Source organism: Desmodus rotundus, chromosome 7 (genome assembly GCF_022682495.2).
Source record: "Desmodus rotundus isolate HL8 chromosome 7, HLdesRot8A.1, whole genome shotgun sequence".
Classification (NCBI taxonomy): Eukaryota; Metazoa; Chordata; class Mammalia; order Chiroptera; family Phyllostomidae; genus Desmodus; species Desmodus rotundus.
This window is the reverse complement of record NC_071393.1, coordinates 49,910,349-49,927,661: the sequence shown is the minus strand read 5'-3', so window position 1 is coordinate 49,927,661 and position 17,313 is coordinate 49,910,349. Positions and strand designations below refer to the sequence as shown.

General features: G+C 37.5%; 1 protein-coding gene and 1 non-coding gene across 2 annotated transcripts in view; both read left to right on the top strand.

The window, feature by feature from the left end:
- Positions 1-17,313, top strand: part of TTC6 (tetratricopeptide repeat domain 6) — a 191,266-nt gene that overhangs the window by 114,634 nt on the left and 59,319 nt on the right. Inside the window, exons 9-12 of the mRNA XM_053927694.1 lie at positions 7,007-7,111; positions 12,169-12,261; positions 14,264-14,338; positions 15,453-15,829. Coding sequence (XP_053783669.1) covers positions 7,007-7,111; positions 12,169-12,261; positions 14,264-14,338; positions 15,453-15,829 — 650 coding nt within the window. The remainder of the gene's footprint in view (positions 1-7,006; positions 7,112-12,168; positions 12,262-14,263; positions 14,339-15,452; positions 15,830-17,313) is intronic.
- LOC112296601 (U2 spliceosomal RNA) lies at positions 8,195-8,383 on the top strand. The gene has a single exon (XR_002973932.1). It is a non-coding gene; the product is annotated as a U2 spliceosomal RNA (small nuclear RNA).

Below are 17,313 nucleotides of genomic sequence, written 5' to 3'. Positions count from 1 at the left end.
TTAGGTAGTGTGATTCCTCCAACTGTGTTCTTTCTCAGGATTGCTTTCAGAAAAATCTTTTATCATTGCAAACCTGGTAAGCTCATGGTGAGGGACACAAATTTTCCAGAATTGTAATTTTTGCTAAAACCTAATTTTTTTTCAATGGCCTATACTCTCATTAGCTTTACTTGAAATGATAGGTTTGTTTCATTCTTTTTCTAAAGCTGGCCTATACTCTCATTAGCTTTACTTGAAATGATAGGTTTGTTTCATTCTTTTTCTAAAGCTGAATAACTAGTTTTATGTTTGTCCTCTCAAATAAAAATTGTGGTAGTGGAGTTCACAGCCCAACAATAGCTCTTAACAACAGCACAGCTCTGCGTCTCCTGAAAACCACCCTCCCACTTCACTCTGGCGACAGAAACACTTACATGTGCTTCTCATTTTGTCACATTGAATATTAAAACAATGTGTACTCAAAAGTTGAGATTTAATAAAAATTAACAATTTTTCCTGCTTCCTGGTGGGCTTTTTAAAGGTGCTTCTGCCTTGATTCCTGCTAAGGTCCCATCACTTTTACCCAATAAATTTTTAAAATATATTTTATTAATTATGCTTTACAATTGTCCCATTCCCCCCCCCCTTAATTACCCTCCACCCTGTATCCCCCCTCCCAACAGCTTTCCCCCCCTTTAGTTCATGTCCATGGGTCATACATATAAGTTTTTTGGCTTCTACATTTCCTATACTATTCTTAACCTCCCCCTGTCTATTTTGTAGACCATTTATGCTTCTTATTCCCTGCACCTTTTCCTCCATTCTCCTGCCTCTCCCTCCTTGCTGATAACCCTCCATGTGATCTCCATTCCTGTGTGATTCTGTTCCTATTCTAGTTGTTTGCTTAGTTTGTTTGTTTGTTTTTTAGGTTCAGTTGTTAATACCTGTGAGTTTGTTGTCATTTTACTGTTCATATTTCTTATCTTCTTTTTCTTAGATAAATCCCTTTAACATTTCAGAGAATAAGGGCTTGGTGATGATGAACTCCTTTAACTTGACCTTATCTTGGAAGCACTTTATCTGCCCTTCCATTCTAAATGAAAGCCTTGCTGCATAGAGTAATCTTGGATGTAGGTCCTTGCCTTTCATGACTTGGAATACTTCTTTCCAGCCCCTTCTTGCCTGTCAGGTTTCTTTAGAGAAATCAGCTGATAGTCTTATGGGAACTCCTTTGTAGGTAACTCTCTGCTTTCCTCTTGCTGTGTTCAAGATTGTCTCCTTCTCTTTAATATTGGGGAATGTAATTATGATGTGTCTTGGTGTATGCTTCCTTGGGTCCAACTTCTTTGGGACTCTCTGAGATTCCTGGACTTCCTGGGAGTCTATTTCCTTGGCCACGTTGGGGAATTTCTCCTTCATTATGCTTTCGAATAAATTTTCAACTTCTTACTCTTGTTCTCCTTCTGACACCCCTATGATTCAGATGTTGGAATGTTTGAAGTTGTCCCAGAGGTTCCTAAGCTTCTCCTCATTTTTTTGAATTCTAGTTTCTTCATTGTGCTGTGGTTGGAATGTTTATTTCTTCCTTCTGCTCCAAAGCATTGATTTAAGTCCCAGTTTCCTTCCTGTCACTGTTGGTTCCCTGTGCATGTTCCTTTATTTCACTTTTTATAGCCTTCACTTCTTCCTCTGTTTTGCAACCATATTCAACCATTTCTGTGAGCATCTTTATTCCCAGTGTTTTGAACTGTGCATCAGATGGGTTGGCTATCTCTTCATTGCTTCATTGCATTCTTTTCTGGAGTTTTTATCTGTTCTTTCATTTGGGCCATTTCTTTCTTTCTGTCTTTTTTTTTTTTTTGTCTGAGGGCACCTGTTACCTAGTAATGGACAGAGTGTTAAGTGTTCACCAGGGAGGGGCTACCCACATAGTTGCACTGTGGTGCTGTATGTGGGGAAGGGGTCTGAGAGAGAACAATGCCACTTGCTCAACTCTCACCGGTTTTCAGTTACTTCCCCTGCTACCCACTAGCAAATTGGGCCCTTCTGGTGATGATTCCTGGGTGGGTGGGTTTGTGTACGTTCTAGGCCCCTGTGGGTCTCTCCAACAAACTCTCCTGTGAGGCTGGGAGTTTCTCTTGCTACTGCCTCAACCCCCACAGGTTTGTTCAGTCAGAGTTTTAGAGGCTTTATTTCCCCATGCTGGAACCTTGGGTTATGCCATCTGTGTCATTCCCCAATTGTTCCTCCTGGTTTATCTGCACACAAATGTGGGACCGCCTGCTCTGCCAGTCATCACCTCACTCGGTTTGCTGGCCTCCGCCTGCTCCAGTCTGCCAGCCACCACCTTGTCGCGAGTCCTCTCTGCCCCAGCTGTCCCTCTCTGCCCCTCCTACAGGTCTGGATGAATGTTTCTTTTTTATCTCCTTGGTTGTCAGACTTCTGTACAGTTGGATTTTCTGGCATTTCTGGTTGTTTTTTGTTTTTAAATTTGTTGTTGCCCTTCTTTTGGTTGTGCGAGGAGGCACAGTGTATCTACCTTTGCCTCCATTTTGGTCGGAACTTCCCCAAGATATTTTTATACCATCAGTGCAAATTTCAACACAGTGAACAATGCAAATAGCCTCTTAGTGTTCACTTAAGGAAATAGTTTTCATGTGTGGAAAGGTTTTGAGGCTCTCCAGAGTTTCAGACCAAAACTGTTTTTGCCTTTATGTTACACGTATATGACACTTAACTTATCCCTAAAGCTAATTTGCAAGTCTCCCTTAGTAAACAGTCTACTCTGACCTTGGATCTTCGGTATGAACGTGAGTTATTGCATTGATTTAGAGTAGGGGCTGTGCAGGGTCTGTTACACTAAATTACTGGGGTTGCTTGATAGCTAGTAGGTCAGTTTGCTGTGTAGTCTCTCCCCTCCTGTCAAGTTCTAGCAGCCACCACCCCTGCTGTTTCTAACCATTTTTCTAGGTCTCCTTTTAGGCAGTTCTGAGCACTGCTGGGGGAACCAGTTTACCATGATAAATGTTTCATCACTAGTTTGATTACGTAAATTCTCCCCTGAAGGTTCATCTGTGCTTTTCCTTGAGTGCAAACTATTGCTGTTGAGTGAGAGATTTTCCTGTCTTCCAATTGTTTGTATCTCCCTTACTTCTAGAGGTATAATTTTATGCTTAAGCTGCTGGAAGTCGACCACATGGAAGAAATTACTGAATTGTATGTGTCGTCATTTGAATACCTGGAATTTTCTTACTTTTTAGGAGACCTGTGTTGGTTGACTTTGGAAGAGTTTATTCATCTTTTAGCAAGGAATTCTGGTTCTAGGTCTGTACAGCATGAAATGATGCAGCGTGTGTAGCAAAACAGGAGATGAATCAGGCAGAAACTTAATTTTAAATTCTGTGTTAGAAAAATTATCATGGCAACTTCAAAATCAGCCTTTCTCCAAATACTCTGTTCATTCATAGGAAATGTGATCAAGGGTATGGAATAGTTGAGGTGTATATGACTGGAAAGAAGAATGTTCAAATCTCAGTGCCTCCTTATAACTGTGAAGCTTTATTTACTGTGTTTCAATCTCAGTGTATTACTCTGGAGAGTCTGACCACATTTTCTTATGAATGCCTGATTATTTTCACCTCCAACTATGTTTTAAAATTATTATTTTTTATTTGGGTTTATTTTCATTGGAGTAATATCATTTTATTGCACTTTGCAGATGTGTTCTCTACAAATTGAAGGTTTGTGGCCGCCCTTCACTGAGTGACTCTATGGGTGCCATTTTTACAACAGCTCTTTTGCTCACTTCATGTCTCTCTGTCACATTTTAGTAATTCTTGCAATGCTTCAAAATATTTTTATGGTGATTTGTGATCAGTGATCTTTGATGTTACTATTGTAATTATTTTGGGGTGCCACAAACTGCAGCCATCTAAGATGGGGAACTTGATGATAAATGTCGTGTATACTGACTGCTTACCCACCCTGCCGTTTTTCCATCTTTCTCCCTCTCCTCATGCCTCTATTGATAGAATTATTTTAGACTTACAGAAAATCACAGAGAAAGTATGGAGATTTCGCATATACCAAACACCCTGGTTCCTGTATTATTAATATGATAATAGGGGATTGAATCGTGGCCCCGAAAGTCCTAGCGCACAGTACCTGTGAATATGACCTTAATTGGAATTAAAAACCTTGGGATGAGATCATCCTGGATTTAGGGTGGGTCCCAAAGCCAGTAGGACTGGTATCCTTGTAAGAGGAGAGCAACATGTTAACACACAGACGCACAGGAATAAAGCCATGTGATGGAGGCACAGACGGAATGATGCAGCTGCAAGCCCGGAACACCGAGGATTGCTGGTGCCTGCTAGAGCTGTAAAGAGGCAAGGCCGGGTTTTACCCTAGAGCCTTCGAGGGAGCGTGGACCCTCCTACACCTTGTTTCTGGACATCTGTTCTCCAGAACAGTGACAGAATGCATTTCTATTGTGTTTTAAGCCACCCAGTGTTAGTTTGTTATGGCAGCCATGGAAAACTGATATGTTATAGTAGGGTGGTGTATTTGTTAAAATCAATGAACCAATATTTATACATTATTAACTAATTTCCACGATTCATTCAGATTTCCTTAGTTTTTAGATCATATTCATTTTTTGTTCCAGAATCCCATCCTGGATACCAATTACATTCAGTTGTCATGTCTCCTTAAGCTTCTCCTGGCTGTGACAATTTCTGCCACTTTTGTTTTTTGATAACCTTGACAGTTTTGGGGAGTACTGGTCCAATATTTGTAGAATGTGCTCAAGTTGGGGTTTGCCTGGTGTCATCTTGGGAGGAAGAACATTGAGATAAAGTGCCGTTTTCATCATATCATGCCAGACTTCCTACTATCCACACAGGTTATCACTGTTGATGTTAACCTTGATCACCTGACTACGGTAGCATTTGCCAGGGTTTTTCATTGTAAAGTTTCTATTTCTCCCCGCCTCCCCTTTTCATACTGTACTCTAAGGAAGACACCCCATGTGCAGCTCACACTTAAGGAATATGGAGTTATGCCCTACCTCCTTGAGGACTCAGTATATACAAAAATTAGTTTAAATTTGTGTAGACTAGTCTATTCTTCCCATTTATTTATACATTCAAGTTTTTATATCAGTATGACTTGTGGATATTTGTTATACTTTGAATTTAATCCAATACTATTTATTATCCTATTTTGCTAAAATTGCTCAAGTTTTGGTCATTGAATGCTCCTCAGTTGGCTCTTGTGTGCCTTCAGCACACCCCGTAATTGTGGGATTTCTAAAAACTGTCTTAATTTCTGGAGATGCAAGATGCACTAAGCTCATCTTGTATATTTTCTGCTTCAGTCCATGGAATCATCAATTTCTGTAAGAAGCTGCGGTTCCCTTTATTAAAGACTGTAATTAGCAACCAAGATCTGTGCATTAGGTGTGCTTGTTGCCACCGGGGCATTGTGGTTTCCAGATCTTCTCAGTTGACACGGCCTATCTGCGTACACTAACCCCTGTGAATACTCATGTCTAAAAATATTTCTGTATGTAACTCTCTGTGCCTAAATTAAGCTAAACACAAGTTCATACACTTGTCTCCAACCCTAATTCATTACCACATAGGTCATTCTAGCCTCCTCCCTCACTTACCTGTAAATTCCTACTCCAGCAGTGACAAACCTGGATCCTACCACTCCATCCATTTACTTCATTGCTCACGTCAGATATAGAAGTGTACGTGTAAAAATGTATCAGAATTGTTCATCCATATTCCCATGGGAAACAACTTTATAAACCAAAGTACAGTGTAATGTGCAGTTTCTTCTGCCTTTAGTTTTATATATCTACTCATTTCCAGATTACTAAAGCCAGCAACTTTTTGCCTCTGCCCCTTCTGTGAGGTTGTTTCGTACATTTATAATATATTTAGATTGTTTTGTTATAGTCTGTATTCCATCTTGGGATTTCTCTTGATAGCCTAAAAATTAAAAAAAAACTTTATACATTAAAGTTGACTCTCTGTGTTGTAAAGTTCAGTGGGTTTTGGCAAATGCATAATGTCACGTAGCCACAATTTCAGCATCATGCCGAATAGTTTCACCTCCACAAAAATCTTCTTGTGCCTGATTAATTTTTATTTGGAAAAAGTTTTAAAGAACATAAGTAAATTATAGAAACTAAAGTAAGACATGCTTGGAGGTATGTTATCAAGAACTTATAGATGTTAACATTTTTTTACATTTGTTTTAGATTTTTTAAAATAAAAAATATTTTTAAAATAATTTAATTAAGTCCTCATACTTCCTAGTTCCATTTCTCTTCTTCCTTCCCCAGGGGCAGTCGCTGTGACAGTTACGGCCTTTCTAGTTTATGATTTTGTACTTCACTAGGTGTATGTGTGACTCTAAACAATAAATAGTGCAGTTCTGTGTGCTCTATGTACATTTATATAGAGACATTATTTTATATGTATCTTTCTAAAAATATTATACTTCTAAGACCCGTGTATAGTGGTTTATAATTTTTGTGCTTGAATGGCTTTATCAGTGTTTAGTTCTATGAATTTGCCAGTTTTTATTCATCGGCTTTTCTGTTAATGGGCATTGAGATGGGGCTTTGTGTTTTGCTCTTTCAGATGCAGTATAAACACCCCGTACAAATCTCTTTATGCACATGTGTAAGAATTTCCTTAAACCATACAGGTGGAGGTGAAATTGTTGGATCACGTGGCATGCACGTTTCCTATTTTAATACCAACGGTCAACTGGCCTCCAGTGCGGTGCAGTTCTACTAATTTCCCCCCATTCTTGGCACCACTTGGAGTTGCCAACTTTACATTTTGCTAATCCGACGGGTGTGAAAAGATTTCCCAGACTTTCAGAGGCTGTGGAACCCATCACCTCGCTTTCTGGGCAACTAGATAATGATTTTGAGAAGAACTTGGGTCTTTACCCTAGAGACCCGTCATTTGTTAGTTTCTAACAGCCTCACGTGTTATTTTCAAAGGTGTCAGCTTACCCAGGATTTACAAAGTTGTTTTGGAATCTAAATTCATCCAAATTCTATGTTCCAGTATCTGTCATGAAGGAAACACTGTATCCAAAATACGAGGTAATACACTAAATGAATTTTCTCTATTGTTGTTTAATAACTAACTTGTACAATTGATTATTAAATTAATTTTTACTGGACAGTTGTTATATAATTAGTCATATAACTATTGCCATAATTAAGAATGATTAAGTGGTGCTATAAAATTTTATATAATACATAATTATTATGTGTATGTACATGTACACATATGCTTACATATTTATAAACCCTTCAGCATGTGTGTGTATACACATATATTATATTTATATGTATTTCTTAAAAATTTTGTACTTATCCATGTTAGTTTAGCCAGTCAAATTTTCTTTTTGAAAGGACATTTTGTTTGACTCTCGTTCCAAGACATAAAAGTACTTGAGTTGTTTAGATCTTTATGGTATTTTCATTTGCTTTCAAAAGTGCATTTTCAGTTTACTTAATGTTAAAAAATTTTTACTACTACCCAATGTAATTATTAAGTTTTCTCGTAAAGAGTGTTTGCTTGCTCTAATTTTGTTACAGCAGTTATTTTCAAAAAGAGAATCAAGAGAAGAAAACCAAAATCATCTAGTGACAATTACTGCTCACTTTTGGTCCATCTTCTTTCATTCTTAAACAGTCTTCCTCTTCCTCCTCCTTTTCTTTCTCCTTTACCCCCTCTTTCTTTCCTTATTTTTTCCTCTTAAATTGTGCAGTGAACATCATTGTGCATAAGTTTTTAATAGTATTTAGGGTTAATTTAATTGCATAAAATTTGAGGCAGCTTACTAAAACATGGCAGAAAAGAATCAAACAAAATAGTTAAGGAAATCACAGGGAAAGCATAATAGAATAATAATGTAACAAAATCGAAGGTAAGATTAAATCGGTGAAACCTGTTCATATCTGTTGCATGAAATAGGGTCATCAGTTTATCTCTTAGCCTCTCTCCAACCAGGACAGGGATGGAATCATATGCGTATCTGACCTGTTGTTACTACATGTTAAGAATGTTAATAGTAAAGCATCTTGACATATCTTGTATTACTTGATCATGGTGTATTATTCTTAAATAGTGTGTTGAAATATGTTAGGCAATCATTTCTTTTTAAAAATATACTTGTGATCGCTTCTCGGCCTTTTGGCTAAGATCAAGTGTAGTATCTGTTCTTACCAGTTTAAAATATACTTGTGAGTGAAACCTACATGTGTATTTCTCTTCCTTAGTTAAATTCTTCTGTCAGGGTATTCTTGCTTCATAGAGTAGCAACTCATCTTTTTTTTTTTAACATCCCAAAATTGATATGGCATAGAATTAATCTTGAAAATGTGGAAGAATTCACTGCCTGGAAAGGTGATTGACAAAATTTTCATTTTCTAATTCAAGGGTTATTTATGTTCAACATTTTTTCTTGAGTTAATTAGCTATACATCCTTACAGACAACCATCTATTCAATTGAGATTTGTGCTATATGCAGATTTGTATATATTCTGTCTTCAATTCTGATCTCCATTTCTAATGCTGCATAATTTGTTACCCATTTCTAATGGAGTTTTTTGGGATTTTTTCTTCACTGGAATACAATTTTTTAAAAAACTAGTTTTTTTGTTTTTTCTCAATATGTTTTCACTTGCAAATTCTTTTGTCTCTACTTGTCCAACTACTTACTATACTCTCATCAGTATAAAACCATCCCTTTAATTTTTTTTAGCAAGGATTGTGATGCACGAGCACCTAGCCGTCGGCTGTCGTGGCCACAGAGCCAGAAAAACAAATGTGGTCAAATGGTGGCATCTTTAACCAAAAAACTTTTGGTTTAAGTAGTAACTCAATTTTTGCTCCTCTGAATTTTTGTTACCTCTCTCTGAAATATTCCTTTTTTTTTTTTTTTTTGGTTATCGGTTTCCTGCTTTCCATAGAAGGTTAACATTTTTATTTGGGTATTTTTCTAATTTCTTGAATTGAAAATTGAATTTCTTTATATTTCTTCTTTTTAATTAGTATACATAATTCATGAGTTTTCTCTGTGTAAGACTTTGTCCTTATTTCATAAGTTTTTATTTGTAGTATATTCATTTATTTTCTGAATAATTTCTATTGTAGTTTTCAGTATCTCTGACATACAATTTATATGGGAAAGTGGTTTTTTTTAAACTTATTGAAATTACTTTGTTTAAATTTTATTCTCAATCCTTATTAACCTGATGCACTATAGTCTTTAGAATACCAGTTTCTTGAAATGGATTATACTCACTTTGTGGTGTACCAGATGTCCCAATAGCATCTATTAACTCGGTGATAGTGTAGGTGGTGGCCATTTTTTCATTGGCAGCCCTAAGCAGAGCACAGGCTTTGCAGTCAAATGGTCTTGGATTTGAATTTCACTGTGTTCTGTTCTTTCATCTGGGCTGTGTTTCTTTGTCTCTTTATTTTGGCAGCCTCCCTGAACTCACAGGCGAGGTATGTGCCCTGAGCAGGGATGGAACCACAACCTTTTGGTGTGTGGTACAATGCTCCAACCAAATGAACCGCCTGGCCCGGGCTAGCTCCTTCTTTTCCCTGATACTGGGCTCCAGACGATGTTTTTGATCTATCATGTAGTTCAGATTCATACATTTTTTCATTTGTGTCTAATACACTGTTAAACTTGTTTACTGTATTTTTAAATTTGGCTTTGTATTTTTTTTTAGAATTTTTATTTTTTCCTCCAAATCTGTTATTTTGTGGTTGTTTTGTTTCTTTGTGTACCTCTTGTTTTTAAATCTTATCATTGTATTTAAGCCATTCGTTTTAGGAAGTATTTGAGATCTAGAATGGTGGTTTCTTTCTCCAGGAAAAGGTTTTTTTGTCAGAACATGGGATATTTACCGTTTAAGGAGAGCCTTCATATAAGGTTGAGGCTTAATTTTCTCTGACCTCCTTCAGGTCAGAGCCCCAGCTGAAAGTCTACACAGATATTCTCTTTCATTAACTCTTAATCTGACTGTGTGGCCCTGTAATATCCTTGTAGCCTTCAGCACTTGTATATTTTAAATATTTACGCACATATATATACCTATATATACGTTTGTGTGTATACATATATATGTGTGTGTATATATACACACACACATACACACACAGTCAAGCTTCACACCTCAGGTACATCAGGTAGATGCTGGTTCTCAATTTCTGTCACCCTTGCCAAAGAAGTTTCACACTTGCATATCAGATTTGCAGCTGTATTAGTAAACATCCTGAGAATAAAATCGTCTTTGAATACTGGATTTAACTTATCTGGTTCTTGCCTTTTCTTAGATTTTTGCCCAGTATTTCTTCATTATCTTGTTAGCTCTTTGATGCTTAAAAGATAGTGATTGTTTTTCATATTACATATAGCTTTCTTCGTTGTCCTCAACAGAATCACTGAGCTTGCCATAATTAGAAGCAGAAGTCATAACTGGTGTTTTAGGTAGCAAAACTGTTTTCATTTTCACCTGCATCCTAACTTTTTTGCATGCATAACCAATTTCTGCAATATCCTTGGAGTGAATCAGAAGTATTTTTGCATCAGATATCACGTAAGCAATACTGTAATTGACCTATCAAGCAAATTAGTTGGGGCAATATCTTGGCATATTCCAACATATGAAGCATGTTCTCTTTTAAAAAGCTGACATTGATTGTTAGTAAGTTCTGCTATTCTAAGATCTGTGAAGTATACTACAGTAAGTCCTCACTTAACAAAAGATCTGTGACTTTAAGCAAAATGACATATAACAAAACCGGATTACCATACGCTAATTGATACAAACATGGTTAAGTTCCTATGGCATCACATCAATGTTATAAAATGTTATTTGAGGACCTTCTGTATCAAGGTTTGTGTCCGTGTTATTGTTAAAAGCATTCTTTAAAATATGTAATTGATACCATTGTATCATATTTGAAAATTTTGTGTAAGCATATGATAAAAGAGTTCCAAAATTTCTTGTGTGTCTCAGAGTTTGTTTTTGAAAATAATGATGAAATTGACAAAGCCTCTTTTTGCTATGTCTGGTAATTTCCTTATATTGTGCTCTAGTTACTTTGTAAAAATATAACAGAAGAGGATGAGCAAAAATAAATAATGCTGGTCATTCCTAAATTACCCATAGCCTTCTCCATATGTGTTCCATTCTCGGTGATAATTCATGATACTTTTTAAAGCTGATTTCCTATTGAATAGAACTTTTTTGAATTTGAAATTTTAAAGTTGTTTGAGACCTAAAAACTTTCAGCAAACTAGGCAGCAGCATAATTTACTTCATCATGAATCCACCAGGCTCTCTAACTTAGATCTGATTCGGGATAGAGAAGTAGCACATTTAATAATAATTACAATCAGCCCTAGCTGGCATGGCTCAGTGGATTGAGCACCGGCCTTCAAACCAAAGGGTCGCTGGTTTGATTCCTAGCCAGGGTACATGCCTGGGTTGTGGACCAGGTCCCCATTAGGGGGCGTAAGAGGCAACCACACACTATGTTCTCTCCCTCTTTCTCCTTTCCCTCCCCTCTGTCTAAAAATAAATTAGTAAAATCTTAAAAAAATAATAATTATAATCATTGCACCAGTTTACCCATATAACAGTAAACATACACATGTAACAGTTCACTGATAGTGTTTGAATTATAAGGAGATTTTTATTTCATTTAACATTTAAAATGCTTATTTGTATTTTTCAGTGAATAGTGCCAGTGACAATCATCCAAATGATATGTTTTATTCATAATCCTGATGTTGCTATGCTGCATAGATTCATCTCACCTATGAGCTCACCTGTGAGCTCACCTATGAGATCATAGGACCATTGACTGCTGCTGAGATTAAGGATGCCAGAAATAACGTAGATGAATCTATCTACTTGACTAACTGCCAGTGCTGAGGCCTAATTGAGGGTTTGGTCTAATACTAAGGTTGTAGTGGGACTTTGATGCATCTCTGGTGAATGTTTCCTGCAATTCTGCCCTCCGCATACATTTCTCCTTTGGTACTAATGGTGTACTGTAAAATAACAGTGGTCATAGGCTTTTAAAAGTATTTCACTATGAATTGGAAACTTTTTTTTTTAACCACAGAGCATTCAAACAAGCAGAATTTTAACTGAGAAAATTTCACCTGAAATCAAGGAAAGTGTCATTACTTTAAATCAGCACAGCAGAAGTCATAGGGTATGTATAAATTTTATTCTGAACTGTAAGTCGGTTTCTTTTTCTGTCTACAGCTCAGGTATCATCACTAGAAATTTTGGAAATTATTTACTGATGTTTCCTCAGTCCAGGAACTGCCTCAAAACGTGCACTGGTATCTTTGCTGAGGCCACAGCTCCTCTTTTGTAAATGTATTGTCTTTACGACACTCCGAAGATGTTGTTTACTGATCAATAGCAGAAACCTGCTGTGGGTTTTCCTACAATTTCTAAAATTTCTGGTTCTGTACTCATTGATCACTTCTTGTCTAGGTCTTAAAAGATCAAAGGAATATGTTTATAAATCCCTTTATAATGGGGGAATTGTTCCTGGTCATGAGACACCGGAAACCTGAGTTCTTTCAATGGCAGTTAGACTCGCGATCCTCTTTGTCATTACGGTGCATCCGAATAAACAAATGAAACAAACACAACCAGGGAGCAAAGAGATAGGGACTGAGAGAAGAAGAAAGGCAGAAAATGTATGTGGTGATCCAGTAAGTGTCCTGAGTGTTACAGGGACAAACAAGAACAGTTACTCTTCTCATTACTGCCTGCGGAGCTCTGCTCCCCTTCCATGCTGTCTTGGGGTGCTGAGGGCTGCCGAGTACAGAGTCTCAGTTCCCCGGGACAAACTACACCCTAGTCTAGTCAGCTAACTAAGTTCATGCCTCTTCCCACACAGTCAGGTAATACTTTTTTTGGAGAGGATAATGTTTATATTGAATACGGATCACTTTCTTGCTATTTTTCCTCTAGTACTTCCTAAATATTTGTCCTTTTGTAGGTTTGATTTTCACAGTCCTCACCAGCCTGGCCTCATATTGTCCTCATTCATTGTTTTATCCACAGTGGCCAGAGCAGCAACCATCACATACAAGACAATTAAACCAATGAATGACACTTGCTAGTTTGAAATGCCGTTGGCACTTTCTAGACCACCGTAGTAGCATTACCCACACCTACCTGTCAGATAATTCCCATTTTTGGCAGCTGCTGCTTCTAGTCCTTCCTCCTTCCTGACCCCAGCTGTCTTCTTAAAACACAGGTAGAATGATGTCACATATGTGTCAACAATCTGAATAACTTCACCTGCCACATAAAGTCAGCGTGCTTAACTAAGTCTTATAACCTGGCCTCAACTATATTTCCTGTCCTACTTCCCATTATTCTTCTGCCTCCATATAGCCTCTGTCTGCACCAGAGTCCTTAGGGACCATAATCCCAGCACTTTATTACTTCTAGGCCCGGGTTTAGGCTCTTCTGTTGGCCTGGGATGTTCTCAGTCCCCTCTCAGTCCATAGAAATGCCACTTCCTTTCATAGGCTGACCTGATGCTACCTCTTCAAGTCAATCTGTTCAGGTTCTTTCCTGTTTAGAATTAACCTCTCCCTCTCCTGGGTCCCATCACACCCGATTTATGCCATTCTTATAGTCATTGCCACAGTCCCTTTGGATTATAGCTATTTCTTTATGTCTCTTTCCACCATCATACTGGTCGAGGACGTGGAACATACTGAAGTACTTCCCAGTTCTTTTAACGCAGTAACTCTCATAGTAAGTGACACCACCTGTGCAGTCCTGTGGCGTAGAAGGTCAAGGTTACACATGAGTAGGGGTGATTGCTCCAGGTTCCATGATCACACCCCCAGGGCTGAGAGGGTGAATGGCTCAGCATATCTGTGGCACATTCACACACACCTGTGCCACATACACCACCCCGAAAGCTTCGCAGGACAGCACCTGGCACATAGCGGGGACTAACTAGGTAACTTAAAAAAAATAATTTCAAAATTAATTGAGGATTTTAAGTTCTGCTCTTCTCTGTAAAGTCAGTGACTTCAAAACCAGTAGGAACCTGTACTGTAATTAGCCTTTCTGCACTTTGTAAATTTACATTAACAGTTACCAATAGTCAGCTGTCATATTTTAGTTTATCACATAGTGTCTACAGTCAGTGTATAATTGTCGTTTTATTATTTCAGTTATTTTTCCTAAGAAAATCTTCATCAGTTAATAATATCCAAAAATTTCGCAGCATACAATCTCTACAATTAAAGGTAAGATAATTTTTCAGTTTTTGTTCTTCAAAAGAAATCTTTATCTTCCTATTGATGTTCAAAACCTGTGCTTTTTCTGTTTACTTTCCTGAAACAGGCAGTCAGTTGATTCTTCCAGAGTTGACTGAACGTTTGCATATGAGTGTGTATTTGGTAGCCAATGTATGATTATGGTTGGTGGTTCCAAGTTAAGATTTTCAACAGCGCTTTGAAATGTCTCATAGTCATAGTTTACCTGGTGTATTATAAATCCAGTCACTTACATATTGACCCACCCTTGCATCAAGGTCACAGTTTTAAAGCATTTTTTAGGAACACTATTTCGGTTTGATCTTGAGCTTCGTAACACCCCGATGAGAAGGAAAGTGAGGCGGATATTACCCTTGTGTTACTCGTGAAAAACCAAGGTCAGAAGTGATGAATGGCAGAGCCAGTACTTAAATCCCCACCTCCTTGTGCCAAGAAAAGTGCTTTCCTCTTTACCAAGAATCCGGAGGCTTGCTGAGCAGCTGGTTCTCACCTTCAGTGGCAGTGACACCCAGCCCCCAGGTGTTTTATTTCCCCCAAATATCTGACAGTCAACTTCCTTGATTCTCCATGTTAATTTCTTCTAATTTGCTTTCAACCCACCTAACTTTAGCCTGTTTCTTTTTTCATTTCTGACATTCTCCTTTCTTATTGACTCACTGATTTCTCTGTTCTGTGTCCCTGTACACTGACACCATTCTTTACATGTATGTTATTGACATATAATTGACACATAAGATTATATTAACTTCGGGTGTACAGCATGTATTGTGAAATGGTCACCACGGTAAGCTGTTAACATCCATCACCACATAGTTACACATTATTTTCTTGTGATGAGAAGTTTTAAGACCTACGCTCTTAGTAACTGTCAAATGTACAAGACAGCATTTTATACTATAATGCTGCACATTCTGTCCCCACTTTAACTTTATTAACTGGCTTTTGAAAAACCATCAAGAACACATGCTACGAAATTTGTTCAATAGTGGCCAAACTCCATTAATTGTAATTGAATTAATTTTCAATGTATAGCAACTAAATTGATTTTATTTTTTTTCTCCCTCTTCGTCTCCTCATTAATAAGAGAGTAAACTCTTTAGCTGAATTGAGGAAGGAGGGGACCACAGCTCTGTTAGACATTAAGGATGATGTGCAAAGCAGTATAAAAGAGGTGATGTTTCAGAAAGCAAAGGAGTTGGAACGCCGTCGGATGACTGAGCAAAACATAACTGAGGAAGCCACTTCTGTGAAAGAAAATATAGATACCATCTTAGACACCATTCAGGACAATCGCAGCCTAAGAGACCTGTCTCTTTCCCTCATTGAAGCATCTAGAAAAGCTGGCATCAGTTACATTGTTTATCCCAAGAAAAAGAAGCTGAAATGGAAGAAAGGACAGAAATTCACTAAACTTCCAGTTGTGCTGAGCGAGTTATCCAAGCCTCCAAATATTCTAACAAGGTCTTGTTTAACCAATAATTGTTATAGTTTATAAAATGCATTGTGGTTTTGGCCTTAATTTTATAATTCAGTCATTGAAGGTGTGGCTGGTGTAAGGACATGCTTCCCAGACAAGAAGGAGGACTAAATCAATTTGATGGCTACATTAAATCTTTTAATGGAAAGAAATAAACTCTACTAAGTTATTTTTTTGAGATGATTTAGGACCAAAACCCAACCTCTGCTCCAAACAAATATCACCCATTCAAAAGTTGAAATAGTTTGCTGATTTTTTAAACTATTGGAATGAGTAACAAAACCAGATAGACAAACTGTTTTTGTATGTTATGAGCCCTGAGAAATCAATACAAAGAAATAATTTTTCTTCTTACTCAGAGGTAATAGAATCTAGCGTGCTTAAAAATGTGGAGGGGCCTGAAATAAAAGTTACTGAAAATCCAGGTGTGTTAATATTTTAGTGCCCAGGACAGAACTCCTTATGACCCAAGAGCTGTCAAAATAGCTTCCAAAAGCCCTGAGCTCTGTTCTCTTTCAATATGACAGTAAAGAATTCATTAAACTTATGCTTTTTAGAAAAGACTTTTCTGGTGATAAGAGAGTCGTAAATGTTTTGTTCACTTTATTGTTATGAAGACTTGCTGGTTCTGAAAAAGAGTTAATTATACTTTATTGTGGTGACTTACTGTCCTGTAGAAGACTGGGAGACTGGGGAAGAACTCTAAGGAAAGTGTAAGTGACAGAGTATAGTCGAGACCAATCCTAGGGGAGAATGCCGTTCGAGTGCCGAGTTCTCTGCACACGACTCACATTTAAGTTTCCCCTGCAGCAAATATACCTGGAAGAGTTTGTTAGGTCATCTTTAGAAAACTTTAGGTAGGTTTTTCTAAGTTGACAAATGTTTTAGATCAGAATCAGAAGATTCTGATACATTTGCTCTTTTCAAAGTATTATGATCTCCACCATCCCAGAAAGAATACTCCACAGCACCATTTGGCCATGACTGAAGTGACTTCTAACTATATAGAGGATAGAAGCAGATTCAGCACTGCTTTGGGGGATGTTTCACTGCTTCCTGTTGCTTTATCATTTTGATTATAAATATCCATTTAAAGAGATTTATGTGCTTTTTAATAAGTGAAGTTGAAATTTGTATAGACTGCCAAGAGGGGCAAGAAGAGCCATAGGATGAGGTAGAGGTGGAGGCCGTAAAACAAACTGGGAGTATTGATTTTTTTTTTTAAGTTTATTTGTTTTAAACCGTGCCAGTAAGCAGAAGGCAGCCTGGGCTCTCAATCTAGTCCCTACTCTGCAAAACCATTTTTATTATTTATTTATTATTTTAAAAAATATATTTGGTTGATTATGCTATTATAGTAGTCCCAATTTTCCCCTTTGCTCCCCTCCACCTGGTACCCCACATGCCCTCCAGCAATACCTCCTGCCCTCAGTATATGTCTGTGGGTCATGCATGTAAATTCCTTGGC